At 38.0% G+C, this 17,024-nt stretch overlaps 2 protein-coding genes across 2 annotated transcripts in view; both read right to left on the bottom strand.

Annotated features, from left to right (window-relative positions):
* LOC119891947 (B-cell receptor CD22-like) overlaps positions 1-10,548 on the bottom strand; it is an 18,808-nt gene extending 8,260 nt beyond the window's left edge. Inside the window, exons 1-4 of the mRNA XM_038703997.1 lie at positions 10,545-10,548; positions 9,400-9,561; positions 3,564-3,791; positions 2,123-2,383 (exon numbers count right to left, since the gene is read on the bottom strand). Of these exons, the coding sequence (XP_038559925.1) occupies positions 2,123-2,383; positions 3,564-3,791; positions 9,400-9,561; positions 10,545-10,548 (655 nt within the window). The remainder of the gene's footprint in view (positions 1-2,122; positions 2,384-3,563; positions 3,792-9,399; positions 9,562-10,544) is intronic.
* A 440-nt stretch (positions 10,549-10,988) lies between these two features.
* The window catches only part of LOC119897907 (B-cell receptor CD22-like), a 16,015-nt gene continuing 9,979 nt past the window's right edge, over positions 10,989-17,024 (bottom strand). Inside the window, exons 6-11 of the mRNA XM_038711946.1 lie at positions 14,778-15,032; positions 13,244-13,504; positions 12,638-12,719; positions 12,470-12,530; positions 12,125-12,303; positions 10,989-11,959 (exon numbers count right to left, since the gene is read on the bottom strand). Of these exons, the coding sequence (XP_038567874.1) occupies positions 11,896-11,959; positions 12,125-12,303; positions 12,470-12,530; positions 12,638-12,719; positions 13,244-13,504; positions 14,778-15,032 (902 nt within the window). The 3' untranslated portion in view covers positions 10,989-11,895. The remainder of the gene's footprint in view (positions 11,960-12,124; positions 12,304-12,469; positions 12,531-12,637; positions 12,720-13,243; positions 13,505-14,777; positions 15,033-17,024) is intronic.

The raw sequence follows: 17,024 nt of genomic DNA, 5'->3' as shown, positions 1-17,024 counted from the left end.
AGGGGTACAGTAAGAATTAATTAGCTTGATGTGTGTATGAGAAAAATTAACGGGTTAACTGATGTAAATACGTGACCATAGTCGAGAAAGTTAACAGAGTTAATGTGTGATTGTTGTGGCATTGACAGCTTTGCCCTGGTAATGGGGTGTACAGTTTTCGCTCGTTGAAGAGAAGGTTTGCCCCGGTGAAAAGGGGTAGTTTTCCCTCGGTGGAGGAAGTGCAGCCTATAGGTTTAGTGCTCTGCAAGTTCAATCCCTCGGTAAAAGAGGGTTTTCTTTGAATTGACTGCCAACAAAATGCGTAAATTAAAATAGCAGTGGAGCTGTTTTTAAAATGAAGAAAATAACAAAAGGAGATGAGATTTGGTGATTAATGTTTCATAAAGATGAAGTGTTTTCTGTATAAGAAAAAAGTATTTTGTGTAAATGGTTTTACTGTTATCTTGTTATTTTTTGGTGTTTGTCCTCTTTATATGTAAATATTGGTGAAGTGTGGTTTTGGGATGTGTGCTCGGTGTGTGTGGGAACCTTAGGGACGGATAGTTCAAAGTTGTTAATCTAGAAGAGATCTGCAGGCAAGCAGAAATAACTTTTTAATTTGTGCTAGATTAAACTGTAAAAAAAATAAATAAATAAGGGTTTACAGAAAAGGGTTTAGTTTGGCTCAAGACTGTGGTATGCTTGTCTTTAGTGGTTTCAGGGTTTGATCTTTGCCTAGAACGGTACCCACTGAAATAAACATTTGGGACCATTGGTTGCATAGATGCTTTTTAGAGTAGCCTACAGGAGTGAATGAGAATTTGTTGTAATGTGCTAAATTTGAGAGAAAGTGTGATGTTGAGGAATCAACCAGACTCACTCAAAAAGGCAGGTGAGGTCAGATGGTGCCAAAAGAGGGGGGAAGTTTTCTTCCCCTAGAGTTGACCTTTTTACATGAAAAAACCAGAGACATCGCCTGGTGTTTGTTAGGGATCAGCAGACAATGCATCTCTTAAGGATTGTGTATTCAAAGAGCCTTAGTGAACCTCTCTAGCCGTAAAGGTGTCACTAGAGACATTTAGTAGGTCAGCAAAAGGGGCTGTCCGACCCCTCTCTCTCCGCAGGTCACCTCCGGACATAAAAAGAACCACCCGTCCGGCCCCAACCTGACTCTTTTTCCCATAGAACAGCTGAGGCATAAACCACCACTCCCTTCTCTCTTGTAGCCGATGGGCAAATGTGATAAGCCAATTTCCTACTAAAACATTCGCCCACACGCCGGTGTGTATAACCAGCTTCCCGGTTAAAGTGGTAAATCTCACAGTTGAATGTCTACTGTTTTCTCATTTCCCGAGCTCCACCAAGGGGACAGGAAAGGTGTAACACACAAGTGTTTAAAACTCGGCTTACACCGACAATGAGCGCCAAGTACCTATCACCATGTAATTGTATAAACGAAATATTTTTGCTTACATCTAAATTGTCTCTTGAGTTAAAACCCGTAACGATCAAGTTTACCCTGAGAACATGTAGTTAAGCTTTGTTACGTTTTTTATATAACCATTATAACCTTTAATCCTCTAGTGTTTAGTCTTGTTTTGCTTGTCTTTATCTGAATGTTTAGAACTGAGTATTTTTCAAATGTCGATATTGTGTCGACGAGCTGAGAAAGCTACTGCTCTTGAATCCCCATTTTTCTTAGCGGGAGTTTTGATTTTGTTTGGAGCTGCCTGGGATGAAACTTTCCCCAGACTTGTTTAATCTCAGCAACATTAAATAGCCTATATTCCCGGGGCCTCGCGAACCTACGGAGAATGTATGAGTTTTATTTGATTTAGTTGTTTTAACATCATCCGATCGTTCTGAGCAACTTTGGACCAGAAACTCAGAAGCCCGCTCATTTCTTGCCTTGAATGAACGAAGTCACGGTTCCAACGACAGAGCCTGGAGTGTGTTCCGCTGAGCTATAGCGACACCAAACAAACTCAGAGTGCAAGCCCAGGGCTGACGGCCCGTTGCTGCAAGTGTTTTCCCGCAAAGGACTCCGGAACAAATTATTTAGTTAGAATTTAAAATCTGAAATGATCCTCGACATGCAATGATGACACAATGCATGTCGAGGTGACGGATGTTTTGTACTTAAACTGGACATCTATGGATACAGATGTGGAGTTGATCTGGCCATACTCATTCTCAGACTTGCAGTGGTAGATCCCGCTGTCCTTAGAGCTGATAGAGGTGAAATGATAAATGTCTCCTGGTCTCTGAATCAGTGTTTGGTTCTCCTTGTACCAGGTGTATTTAGCTGCTGGGTTAGCATCACTGCTGCAGGTCAGAGTCACTGAACTGCCCTCCACTATCTCAGCAGAGGGACTCACTGACACAGAGGGAAGCTTTGGAGCATCTGGAGAAGAAAACGTGAACACATGTAACATTTCATTTCAAGATGAGGTTGAATTTTCACAGTGGAGCATTTTAAATGGACAATATTTCATACAAACACAAATTGGAGGTGCAGCTTGATTTCCTCCTTATCAGAAACTACATGGGTTCCTGTTACCATGGATACAAGTTGGACACTTTGATACTGAAGCAGTGGACTAAAGACTGAAGGAGAGTGGTAATCTTTATGTCCTGTAAGAAATTTGCTTAATCATTTTCTTTCATTCGTTAGATGGCGTATACTGTGTGTGTGTGTAGTAAGTAAGTAAAGTTTATTTGTATAGCACCTTTCACAGATAAAAATCACAATAAAATGTAATACAACACAACAAAGTGTGTGTGTGTGTGTGGATTTACATAAGGCACATGTTAGAAATACCAAAATAGAAGGATGTTTTTATCTTTAAATCCAACAGAAAACCTAAAGCACATAAACATCACAGACATGAAGACTCAAAATGTCCAACAGTCCAGCAGTGCTGAAGACAGGAGACCAAGCAAATGATCCTGGTTCAGTGTCTTTGGACACCACCATGTCTACTGATGACCTCTAGTGGGTAAATAAGCTAAATGAGTGCACTGAACAATGAAAACGTGTGTCAGACATGATTTTCCCACATGTGGCATTTTCTGACATCATCACTTCCACAAGGAAACTTGATTGGACAGATCTTGTAACACTAATCACTTAAAAATATCTGACTTCATTCTTTTCACTCATGTGTTTGTGTGGATGGATCAGAATAAGTTAAAACCTGGACCCATGAAGTGTTTTGCTGAAGAACACATTTTAAAAAGCGTCCATTAAAGATACAAGAACAGATAATCAGGGAATTTCTCTGATGATGCACAAGATTGATCTGATCCAAAGAATTTAAACAGTCTAAAGACAAGATAACAAATCTTGTTTTAATACGTTTTCATTGTGAGTTATTTTACAGTTTAATTTTGCAGTAAAGACAGTGAATAAAAACTAATTATGCAACATGTCTACAATCTCATGGGGAAATGATTTGGTTTTCATCCAGTTCTACAATGAATCACCAAATACCACTGAGTTACATGCAGTTAATGTGCAGTACAATAGGTTAAAGGCTCCACCAGATGGTGTCATGTCAGTGGAAGACTGGATGTAAACTCACACACTGAAGGAGAGCGGGACTTCTCATATCCTCCTACAGCACAGGAAAAGCTGTCTGCAGGATAAAAGTAGGCTGAATAAGAATTAGATGTTTGTCCCCAAATGTTCTGTCCATTCTTGTACCAGATGTAGGAAGGATGACCAGGTGGAAGACAACTGCTGTGACACTTCAGCTCTGTCCAGTTATAAGACTCATAGACCTGTAATCTGCTCACCTGCACCTGGAGATCTGAATATGTGAATAACGAACAGAAATCTTAACTTTAGACTGAACTGTCAACATAGAAACACAGTAACCTTCATAAGATGTTGGACATTTGCAACTAAATAAATAAATATTCAGACAAAAATGTTACCTGTGACAGACAGAGTGACTCCAGGTGAACCAGTATATTTCCCACGTTCTTGGTTTGTTATGAACCTGAACTTGTACTCAGCTGAGTCGCTCTCTCTCAGGTCGGTGATTCTCAGAGTGCAGTAGGGCTCACCACAGCTATGTGTCAAACGACCTGAATAGTTTGTGTCCATTATTAGATCCACATTACTTTCTTCAGTAAACCAGAATATTCTCTCAACTTTAGTCTCATGGCCATTTGTTTTGAGTGGGTATGTATATTTGGAGGACATATCAACTGTTGATCCTTTGAAGGCACAGATCTTAGTAGTAGAAGTGTAAGTCACTCCCCAGTCATTCTGGCTCTGTACAACTGTAACACAGAGCACATCAGAAACAACAATCAACATTACTAACATCATTTAACAATCAGTTAATAAGACAAAGTGGATCATACTACCGATATGATTTGGCGAAAATGTAACCTGGACAAGTTTCAAGGTCCTCAGTTGTCTGACTAATTATCTGCAGTCATTGTCATAAAAAGTTCCTGAACCTTAACTGGAATAGAGAATTTTATAAGATACCAATATATATTACTATAATTATAAGGTTTTTTTAAAATCATTTTTTTGGAATATTTCTGGTTAATTCTGCTTTGGCCTATTCATTCAAACAAAAAAAAAGAGTCCTCAAAAAAGTGCCTGAAAAGTGCAGCTTATGTGTCAACACACAAGTTATCCAAACAGAAAATGAATAAAAGGACATTTTACACACTTTACTGGGATAAAACAGAGGGACATAAAATACTCTACTGTATTGTTCTTCCCCCAAGGCACTTTCTAACTCCAGATATAATTATTCAATGCTTTATGACTTTTTTTGATGTTACAGAAAAACTTTCTCAGTTATACACAGTCAGTGCAAAGGAAGATTTCTACAGTTCATCTCTATGTGCACTGAGGCAGGACATCATCCAGTCTGAAGGTGCAGTGAAGTGAACAGGAAAGTATCAGACCTGTGACCTTTAATGCAGTTTACTGACCGGGATAAGAGGAGAAATATAAATTATTAGAGAGTCTGTGCTTTTCTTGGTCAGTTCTCTCTGTTCACTCTGCAGTCAGGTTGCTGCAGAGTTAAGTGTGAAAGCTAAAAATAAATGCAGCGCACTGAGGTGTGGAAGAGTTTCTAGCAGCTAAACATAAGATAGCAGAAAACTGCTATCAAGGTCTCTGACTTTAGCACCCGCTGAATGAGGGTATATTGTTGGTAGAGGCTGTAAAATCATCAGACCATCCACCACTTTGAAAGGGGAAACATTAAATTACAATTTGCCTAAATGAGCTGAATGTTGTTCCGTCATTTAGGCTATCTAGGTGCATACATTTCTAAAGTGATACAATTTCTGTGTGGAAGGCAACATAACTTGCTTGCCACAGCGGCAGGCAGTAAAGAAAGATAATTTTGGACCCTGCTGCTGTCAACACAGACCACAGAAACATCACTGAGGTCAGACAGTACAAAAGGAAGTAGCAGGGTTTCGTGCAGATGAAGATATGAGATAAATTGTGCCAGTATGACTTCACTGTGAGACCAGAATCTCTTTAAAAACCTTCTCCGTGATAAAAATAGTTGCAGATAGGAGCTAATCATCCGCCATCTTCTGCAACCAGAGTCGACTTTAGAACACATTAAACAGGGCAATAGGTTTTCACAGGGTGAGAAGGGAACATTCATAACTAAAACCCCAAATATTCTCAGTTTACAACATGTAGAAGTGACTGCACACAATTACCTTAAGTAAAAGAAAAGAGCAAAGGATGATGGCCATCACAAACCACGATCTTCTTAATATTCATTACGACACAAAAACAAACAAAAAATGATTAAAAAACAAATTAACATCTGGGGAGTTTCTACAATTACACACAAAACCAATGTTTGTAGCGTTTCCTTTCACACAACTCTGATCCACTTTTTTCCACATGTGACCTTCAGCCTACTTTTACAAGACCCATATTTTCCCAGATTCCCCTGTTTTAATGCAATAAATATAAGTTTAGATATTCAGTACCTGACACAGAGAGAAGGAAGACAACAAATCCACTTGTTGCTGCAGTTAAACTCATAGCTGCTCCTCTCATCTCTCTGTGTGGCTTCAGAGACAATAAAACATGTCAGCATATAAAATAATGTACACAGGAGATATACAGTACCAGTCACATCAATAAATAATTCTACTTACAATGAAGAAGGGCACTGTCTTTAAAGAAGCCTTCCTCTGTGGTCAGTAAGCAGAAGATAGATATCAGGCTGTTAAACTACTAGATTTCCTTCCTCTTTAGATTATTGATATTCATGATGAGCCAAATGCCAGTTAACACCAACATCAAAATAAAGAAGTGACAATTTGCAAACTATGAACTTAATAAGAGAGAATAAGAAAATATTGTTATGGCCTGTTGGTATTAAACCTGTTTCGCTGTAAAAATCCCAGACACAAGCAAAGACCATTCAAAAAGAGAAAACACATTTTTAAACTCTTCCAATTTTAAGCACAAAAACAAGAATGGTGTAAAAGTAGGTTTGATGCATCACTTGACACTTCAAGTGCATCTTTAGACAGTGAAAATTACATTTATACCAGTTTAAGTTCAAAGAGATGTGCTGCAGCAGTATGGGATGCTAAAAGTCTTATGCTGAGTCTGGGCTTCACAGTAATAATTCCCACTGTGTTCAGCTCTGAAGTCAGTGATGGTGAAGTTCTGTCCTGATGCTTTTGGTGAGTCTTCATTCTCCTTGTACCAGGTATAATTAGCTGCTGGGTTAGCATCACTGCTGCAGGTCAGAGTCACTGAACTGCCCTCCACTATCTCAGCAGAGGGACTCACTGACACAGAGGGAAGCTTTGGAGCATCTGGAGGAGAAAACATAAATCAACAAAAATTGAGGATAGATTTCTTTGTTTTGTGTTGAAATGAGTGTGGAAGCATCTGAAATTTTGGAGGTGGTTTTGTGACTGGCAGCAGACAGAGCTGTGTGTTTTGGCCACTTGAATTATACTCATTTACATCTAAGAAGATACCAGATGAACGTGCATCTTACGTGGGTAAAACAGAGGTAAGTTATATCACCCAAAATTATTGCAGTGTGTTGTAAATACTGCATTAATGGCCCGATTGACTATCGAAAAGCAGAGTTGGATAAATATACTTAATGATATTATATTACTAGTTAGTACATGATAAGATATCAATAAACTGTATACGTCATTTATGGTTTGACATGTACATTCATTGTCATAATTGCTATTTGAAAAAAACAACAACAAACAATTGTTACTTTTCTCCAGATGACTGTTGATGTTTCTACTGTTATTTAATTGCATGGGGTTCAAAACCTTTGCCTTTCCTACATTTCAAAAGTGTTTGCCACCCAACAAAATCCAGTACAGTATATGGACATACAGGTGCATCTCACAAAATTTGAATATTGTCAAAAAGTTATTTTCTTCTCCTTAATTTAATTCAGAAAGGGAAACTTTCATATAATCCAAATAATAAAAGCCTTCTTTTTTTTTTTAATCTTGATGATTTTGATGAACAGTTTACAGTTCACCGAAATCAAAAATCCATATCTCAAAATATTAGCTCATTTCCTGGGTTAGGTAGCTTTGGAGCATCTTCAGGAGTTTTAAACATATTTTGGCTTAAAATTACAATGATTTTGTAAAACATAGTCTGTTTTTTGTTGATTGTTTATTTTCTAAAGTTAAATGTTTATTCAAGAGAAAATTAAAGAAAGTAAATGTTATTTTGATTATTGATACTGCACGTGTGTTTCTGCTCTCCAATTACACTCATTTATAGCAAAATTATTTTCTCTTTTTAATTTTTACCTTGACTATTTGCTATTTTTTTATGGAAATAACTATCCCTCATTCCAATTTTTGTAGAATTTAAAATTAAAACAAAAAGCTTGAATGAATTAAACTGCCTGATTGAAAATACATTTTGTTCATAATAAATGGATCATGTTTATGAAGAGGAACTAAAAAATGTCAAAAAGGTAAAACTGAATTGTTCTTGACTATTTTGGTGAAACCTTTTAAACCAGATTATATTATTTTAATGGAATAATTAGGAGTGAACTCACACACTGAAGGAGAGGGGAACAGCTCATATCCTGATACAGCACAAGAATAGCTGTCTGCAGGAACAAATGGATGATGTGCATGAAAATAAACTTTATTTTCCTGAATGTTCTGTCGATTCTTGTACAAGATGTAGGAAGGACGATCAGGCAGCCGACACTTGCTGTGACAGGCCAGCTCAGTCCAGTTAGAAAACTGGTTGACTGTGGATCTGGGATTAACCAACAGAAATGTTATTTTTAGAATTGACAGTCAGTTCAGTTCTTTTACTATCCCAAGTGGAAAACTTGAGATGAAGTCAGTTCACATGATAAAACACAACAAGTATCACACAAACAACCCAAGTACAAATGCAAAACAGAAAGAAATACATAAATGTGCCCACCATAGACAGTACACTAAAAACACCTAAAAACATAAAACAATCTCTAAAATGCAAGGTTAGCCAAGACAAAATACACACTGGCTAACATATCCTAAACATTTGAAACTGTCTTCCAGTGAAAATGTTACCTGTGACAGACACAGTGACTCCAGGTGAACCAGTAAATGTCCCTGTTGAAGTGTTGAACTTGAACTTGTACTCAGCGGAGTCGCTCTCTCTCAGGTCTCTGATTCTCAGAGTGCAGAAGTTGTTTCCACATTGATGCTGCACACGATCTGTTTCCAGATCCACATATTGATCATTTCTCTCTTTTGTGAACCAGATTATAGTATGGTCGTCATTTATTCTGGATGGGTATCTGTATGTGCAGCTTATGTCCACTGTTGATCCTTTTAAGGCACAGATCTCAGTAGAAGTGTAACTCACTCCCCAGTCATTCTGACTCTGTACCACTGTAACACAGAGCAGAAAACAGTCAGATTTATAACAGCAGAGGATAGATTTTAATATTTTATAAAAATGAACGACTAAGCTGACTGCGAGTGACACACAAACACAGGTTTTGTGGTTACAGACACGTACATTCATGGTGCAGTGCATTAGCTAAACTGATCCTGAAGACTGTGGAGAAAACTCACAGACTGAAGGAGAGCGGGAGTTCTCATACCCATTTACAGCACAGGAAAAGTTGTGTACAGGATCAAAGGAGCCTGAGTAAGTAGATGTTCCCTGCCTGTACTGTCCATTTTTATACCAGACATAGGACAGATGATCAGGTAGATGACAACTGCTGTGACACTCCAGCTCTGCCCAGTTAGAAGTCTTGTAGATGTCTAATCTGGTCACCTGCACCTGGAGATCTGAATACGTGAATAAGAAGGCTTCATTTTAGACTGAACTGCCAACATACACACACACACAACTAACGTTCATAAGATGTTGAATACTGGGAACTAAATTGTTACCTGTGACAGACAGAGTGACTCCAGGTAAACCAGTATATTTCCCACGTTCTTGGTTTGTTATGAACCTGAACTTGTACTCAGCTGAGTCGCTCTCTCTCAGGTCTGTGATTCTCAGAGTGCAGCGGTTCTTATCACAGCTATACGTCACGCGACCTGAATACTCTGGGTCCGATTTCAGATCCACATAAACATTATCACTCTCTTTCGTAAACCAGAATGTTTCCTCAGCTTTGGTATCATGATTATTTAAGCTGGAGGGATATATGTAGGTGCAGCTTAATTCCACTGTTGATCCTTTTACGGCACAGATCGGAGTAGAAGTGTAAATCACTCTCCAGCCATTCTGACTCTGTACAACTGAAAAACAGGTGACTTCAGAATCCAAAATCCGATCCATAACAACATCAGAGAACAGACTTCATTTTACTTATTTATTTTTGTAGAACTTAATTGAACTACTGTACATTTACAAAACTACTTCCAGAGGAGTCAAGCTATTTGCCACAGAGTGAAACTAGTGTAACTGAACTAGAACTGAAGTATAAGTATTTTATCAGGTGTTTCTGTTTTTAATGATGTCATTGGAATATTTATCACTATTAGGTGCTTCAGCTTTGGTCCATTCATTTAAGACATAAAAATGTTTCTGCATTAGGGGTGGAGCAGGAAAGTACCACCTTTTAATAATTTTTAGTAAAAGTGCCTTGTATTTAATGTTTTTTGGAGACCTGACACCAAAATCCTAAAGTCGCTTTGCCATTTTGTCCATTCGGCTGGTGCTCATCCAGCAGATTGAACAATTTTAGAAGATCAATTCATCAAATCCATGTAAATTAAAAACAGATTAACTTTATGGTAGACTGCTGACTGAGGGCATTCCCCATAACATTAGATCCTGGACACTTGTAATTTGCCCAAATCCATATTTAAAATTTCTAGGTGGTCCAGGGTCCCTGCACTACTTTGAGCTCTGAACTAAAGAAGTCAATTTCTGCCAGGAAGTGAAAACAATGATAGAAAGAACAAAAAATCTAAATCATAAGATACTAAGTACAAATTTTTACTTCCTAAGTAGAAATTGTGAGCTGGTGCTCGCTCATTATTTTGACTTCATATTCAAGAGAAAAAAATGCATTGACACTGACTCATTCTGCTTGGCAATAAAACAGGTAGTTTTCCTGCAAATCCAAGTGAAAAAGTAATTTTACACAATTAAAAAGGTTAGCCATCAACTTAATGACATAAAAGTAGAAATATGTGCGAGAAGACTTCACTGTTTGAGACTCAACACGAAGAGAAGCAGAATAATTGAGTTAGACAAGTAGTCGTCCTTCTATGGGGATGAATAATTCAAGCTAATGTATTTTCCTCCTTTGCAACCCTTACTGTACACATTAAATTTATGCTATCAAGGATTCAGATAGACTATATAATATACAAGAAAGTCCACAAACCACTGTGTGGTAACAATCCAGACACAGACATTTATACACATGAAATGAAATACAGATAAAAAGTGAGGTGAAAAGAACAAATGGTACAAAAAGTGTACAAAATCTCATTTAGAGAGGAAAGAAATGCAAACTCTGTAGTTTCATCTTCAGCTTTATTGATCTCTGGGAGGAAGTGACATGTTACAGCATCACAAGAGACTGCTGGCTAAGAGGTAACAAACACCAACACTATTTGACTGAAATAATTACAAATAGAAAAGGAAGGAAATTAGAAGGAAGCCAATCAAAAAACTGCATAGACTATATATACATTAGCTGAGATAAGAGAATTGTGAAGGTATTTATGCAAAACTCCCTCACTTACTTACAGACACTGTGGAGCAGCCTCAGCCTTACTTTTACTCTGTTATTAATGCACCTCTTTACTTTTATTTTGACTTACTGATGTTGGATATCACTGTAACTACTACTCCTGAACTAACAGTAGAGTCACACTCACAAAACATGTAGCTCCTAACTAGCTGAGTTTTATGAAACTCCATCAAAAAATAAGGGGTGTTTAAGTCCTAACTGTAAGACTCAAACAAACAAGTTTAGCTCTGAAAGTAGCTCCTAGGTCTGAGAGGCTTAACTTCCTCTGGTGCACTAACAGTTACTTCAGGTACATTTTGGTGTCTCCAGGAAGAGGTTTGGCAGGAAGGAGAGTTGTTAGAGAGCAGAGATAAAAGGTCACTGAATGCTGAACTTTCAAAGACTGTAAAAAACATGTTACACACATAATATTCAAGTTAATGCTTTAAGTCATAAAATACTTTACACATTCTTTAAAGCTGCACATGCAGAGTAAAAATCTAAGCTGAACACTGGTTACATTTACTCATTTAGCTGACGCTTTTATCCAAAGCAACTTACAACTGCTAAATATGTCAGAGGTCACACGCCTCTGGAGCAACTAGGGGTTAAGTGTCTTGCTCAGGGACACATTGGTGGGATGTGTCTTATCCACTGCTCATAGAAATATCAAAAATGCAGTGTCTGTTCATTAGGTTTTGTTGACGGTGCTGTACAATGCAGCTGAATCCTCTCCAGTTTCCTGACCCCTGGATCTGAGAAAAAAGAAGATGTTTGAAATAATATAATTACCATCATATCCCAACAGTGATAATTAAAATGTAAAAAAACAGAAAGGGAAAATGCAAAAGCAACATATTTATTTCACAGTTATGTCATTTTAATCTTGTAGTAAGGATAATGTGAGAAGAGTTGCTCACCTCGGGGCAGTATTACTCTTAAATGTGACAACAGCGTACTCCATGACTTCTTGCTGCTCCGTGTGTCTGAGGGAGCGAGCTGGTCTGATGTTGGAGTAGAGAGGATCTGCCTGGTTGTTGGTGAAGTGAATGCTGGCATACTGAAGGTTATCCTGCTCCTCTGGCTGTTCAGGTAGAAACTGCACAGACATATTTTACATGAGTGGGTTTTTCATTTGAATAGTGAATTCTTACAGATGATTGCAATAAAAATGCATGAAGTCCTTCTCAGTCAGATTCATTTTCCAGAAGCACTTGAAGAGTGAGTGACTTTTGTTCTTGAATAAGATCCATGACTATTCTCACCTGTTCCCTGTTGTCTGGTCTCTCTTCAGGCTCAGACGATTCCTTGGAAGCCCTCTTTTTCCTGGTTAGGAGAATAAATAAGAAAATAAATGACTGAACGTTTTAGATTGGACAAACTGACCTTCAGTGATTTAACATTCAATGATTCAGTGAAACAGAGCTGCTCACCTGATCCACAGGAAGAGACAGAGGGAAATGATAACCAGGAGAACAACAGTGATTGTTGTAGCAACTGTTATTTTCCCTGCTCCTGAGAAATGGGGAACAGAAGAAAACACAGACAGTAAATTAGAGTGTTACAGCATGTTTGGACCCATTGCTCCCATAGAGTAACACTGCTTTCCAAACACCAATCAGAGTAAACCAAATTATAACAATGTAAAGAAACTGATTTGGAGCGTTACAAAGAAGAAACTAAAAGCCAAAGTAGATCAGAATGTTCTGTCTAAAAAGAGATTATTATCTCTCTACTGTCAGAGATAGAAAGCAGAGACAGATCCGAACCAAGTACAGTGCATTTGTGTTTACTGTATTATAGTTTTGCAAGAATTGTTTGCTTTTGCAAGGGATGTATAATGTTTTGTTTTATTGGTGTAAGGTTTTGTGATTAGTGTGTAGAGGTTTTAAAAAATAGCCACTAGTTTGAAAAATTGTGCCTAAGGAATTAAAAAACACTGTAATGTCCCCAGCTGAGGTCCACAATTTCCTGCACTCACTGAAAACATACAAGCTGATACATTTCAGAGTGTGTGTGAGCTTAATGCAAAAACTTACCTGCCACAACAATCAGATGTAAGGTGGAGTTATGACGTCCTCTTCTGTTCTGGGCTTCACAGTAATAATTCCCACTGTGTTCAGCTCTGAAGTCAGTGATGGTGAAGTTCTGTCCTGATGCTTTTGGTGAGTCTTCATTCTCCTTGTACCAGGTATAATTAGCTGCTGGGTTAGCATCACTGCTGCAGGTCAGAGTCACTGAACTGCCCTCCACTATCTCAGCAGAGGGACTCACTGACACAGAGGGAAGCTTTGGAGCATCTGGAGGAGAAAACATGAACACTTTTAACATTTAATTTCAAGATGAGGTTGAATTTTCACAGTGGAGCATTTTAAATGGACAATATTTCATACAAACACAAAGTGGAGGTGCAGCTTGATTTCCTCCTTTATCAGAAACTATGTGGGTTCCTGTTACCATGGATACAAGTTGGACACTTTGTTACTGAAGCAGTAGACGAAAGAGTGAAGGAGAGTGGTAATCTACATGTCTATAAGAAGTTTCCTTCATTTTCTTTCATTAATATCATAGAGGGAAGCTACTGAAGAGTGTGTGTGTGTGTGCACACAATGGGGATTCACATAAGGCCATTTATGTTTTTTTTGTGTTGGGTGCAGTACTCCAGTGGGCCAGTAGGTGGCTCCTGTCTGTTTTGGGTCAAAGGTAATTTAAGTAGGAACCTTTGCAAAGGTTCATTTAGTTTTTTGACCGCTCTGGCACGCTAAGATGGGCGGCGCCGTACAAAGGTTGTATGAAAATGTGTAACATTCAGTGGATGGCATTATGGATTATTGTATTTACCTGAAGACCATCATCGATGAACAATGAATTCAATCAAAACGGCAAATGCAAACAACATTATTTCGTATCACACTAGTGGCCTATGGCGGCTGCAAACGCATTAATTAGATACCTGTCTTTTTGTGACTTTTAGCCACTACACACGTGTTAGAAATACCAAACTAGAAGGATGTTCTCTGAAGAATGCAAGTTTGGGCTGTCAGGTTACTTTTGAAACTGAATATTAAAAATAAAAATGTAATTTAATTTATTTTTTAAGGATAAAGGACAAAAGATCTTTGCAATTACACATTAACAAGGTCACAGTCATGGTTATTTATTAAATACAAGGGTAACACAAAAAATCTAGCTTGTTTTGTTGTATTACTTTTGTCCCAGCTGACGGGGTCAAAAGTAAGAATGTGCCACTTATGTTTAAAGTGAAATTATACAGAAGTTGTTCTACATTTGTACAAAATACCACCTGATATTGATAGACCACACCTGTGAGTTAGTGACCACAGCAAAAATATATCTCTGTCTGAAACATTATCTCTTAAAATCATGTTTTTCTGAAAAATGGTTCTTTAGCCCCTGCTCTCCCCTACTGTAGCTGCTCAGTGAACTACAGCAGCAGACTGTGAATGTGAAACAGGCAGAGCTGAAGAAAGAGCATGATCAGTAAAACATTTGACTGGATAATTAAACTTTAAAAAGTTTTCATAAGTTTTAAATTAACTGTGTTTTGCTCACATTTCACATTAATAGAGACTAATCCAGATGTCTTTCTTCCTTCATTCTTGACTGCACAGTAATACTCTCCAGAGTCAGAGGACTGGATGGAGCTGAAGACAAGCTGTGGTTCTTTACTGAGCAGTGTTTTTTTCTTCTTGTACCAGGTGTATTTAGCTGCTGGGTTAGCATCACTGCTGCAGGTCAGAGTCACTGAACTGCCCTCCACTATCTCACCAGAGGGACTCACTGACACAGAGGGAAGCTTTGGAGCATCTGGAGGAGAAAACATGAACACATTTAACACATTAAATGGACAATATTTCACACAAACACAAAGTGGAGGTGCAGCTTGATTTCCTCCTGTATCAGAAACTATATGGGTTCCTGTTACCATGGATACAAGTTGGGACGTTACTGAAGTAGTGGACTAAAGACACACTGAAGGAGAGTGGTAATCTACATGCCCTTTAAGAAATTTCCTTCATTTTCTTTCATTGATTTTTGTATATTAGCAATGGGTTTTCACCTAAGACACATGTTAAGGCCAAACTAGAAGGATGTTCTTATCTTTAAGTCAAACAGAAAACCTAAAGCACAAAATCATCACAGACATAAAGACTGAAAATGTCCAACAGTGCTGAAGACAGGAGACCAAGCAAATGATCCTGGTTCAGTGTCTTTGGACACCACCATGTCTACTGATGACCTCTAGTGGGTAAATAAGCTAAATGAGTGCATTGAACAATGAAAATGTGTGTCAGACATGATTTTCCCACATGTGGCATTTTCTGACATCATCACTTCCACAAGGAAACTTGATTGGACAGATCTTGTAACACTAATCACTTAAAAATATCTGACTTCATTCTTTTCACTCATGTGTTTGTGTGGATGGATCAGAATAAGTTAAAACCTGGACCCATGAAGTGTTTTGCACGTGAAAGTAAGGAACAATATTACTGAATAACACATTTACCAAGAAGTGTCCATTAAAGATACAAGAACAGATAATCAGGGAATTTCTCTGATGATGCACACGTTTGATCTGATCCAAAGAATTTAAACAGTCTAAAGACAAGATAACAAATCTTGTTTTAATACATTTTCATTGTGAGTTATTTTACAGTGAAGACAGAAAATAAGAGTTAATTATGCAACATGTCTACAATCTCATGGGGAAATGATTTGGTTTTCATCCAGTTCTACAATGAATCAGCAAATACCACTGAGTTACATGCAGTTAATGTGCAGTACAATAGGTTAAAGGCTCCACCAGATGGTGTCATGTCAGTGGAAGACTGGATGTAAACTCACACACTGAAGGAGAGCGGGACTTCTCATATCCTCCTACAGCACAGGAAAAACTGTCTGCAGGATCAAAGTAGGCTGAATAAGAATTAGATGTTTGTCCCCAAATGTTCTGTCCATTCTTGTACCAGACGTAGTAATGATGACCAGGTGGAAGACAACTGCTGTGACACTTCAGCTCTGTCCAATTAGTAGACCCCCGTAATCTGCTCACCTGCACCTGGAGATCTGAATATGTGAATAATTAATTTTGGACCGAACATATACAAACACACAAACACATACAGATGTGAGTAATCTTCATAAGATGTTGAACATTTGGAACTAAATAAATAAATATTCAGATGAAAATGTTACCTGTGACAGACAGAGTGACTCCAGGTGAACCAGTATATTTCCCACCTGGTTGGTTTGTTATGAACCTGAACTTGTACTCAGCTGAGTCACTCTCTCTCAGGTCTGTGATTCTCAGAGTGCAGTAGTTCATATCACAGTTATACTCCACACGACCTGAATAGGTCGGGTCCGTTCTTAGATCCACATAATCATAATTACTCTTTTATAAACCAGAATGTTTCCTCAACTGTAGTTTTGTGGTCATTTATTCTGGATGGGTATGTGAGGGTGCAGTATATTTCCACTGTTGATCCTTTGAAGGCACAGATCTTAGTAGAAGTGTACGTCACTCCCCAGTCATTCTGACTCTGTACCACTGTAACACAGAGCACATCGAAACAATCAACATTAATAACTTAATTTAGCAATCAGTTATAATACAAGTGGATCAACTACTAATAAGATTTGAGAGAAACGTAACCAAACTTCAAAATCCTGAATATCTGCAGTCATTGTCACAGAAAGTTTATAAGGTGTTTGTCATTTTAATGTTGTGAAAAGTTGGGTTTCTGCTTGGGTCCATTCATTCAAAAAAATCTAAACAAAATGTCTGAAAAGCTT

The sequence above is a fragment of the Micropterus salmoides genome, unplaced genomic scaffold (genome assembly GCF_014851395.1).
Source record: "Micropterus salmoides isolate LMB-PRFRI ecotype aquatic unplaced genomic scaffold, ASM1485139v1 Ms_hic_scaffold_1, whole genome shotgun sequence".
Taxonomy (NCBI): domain Eukaryota; kingdom Metazoa; phylum Chordata; class Actinopteri; order Centrarchiformes; family Centrarchidae; genus Micropterus; species Micropterus salmoides.
Note: the sequence above shows the minus strand (reverse complement) of the source record. Positions and strands in the feature narration are given on the sequence as shown.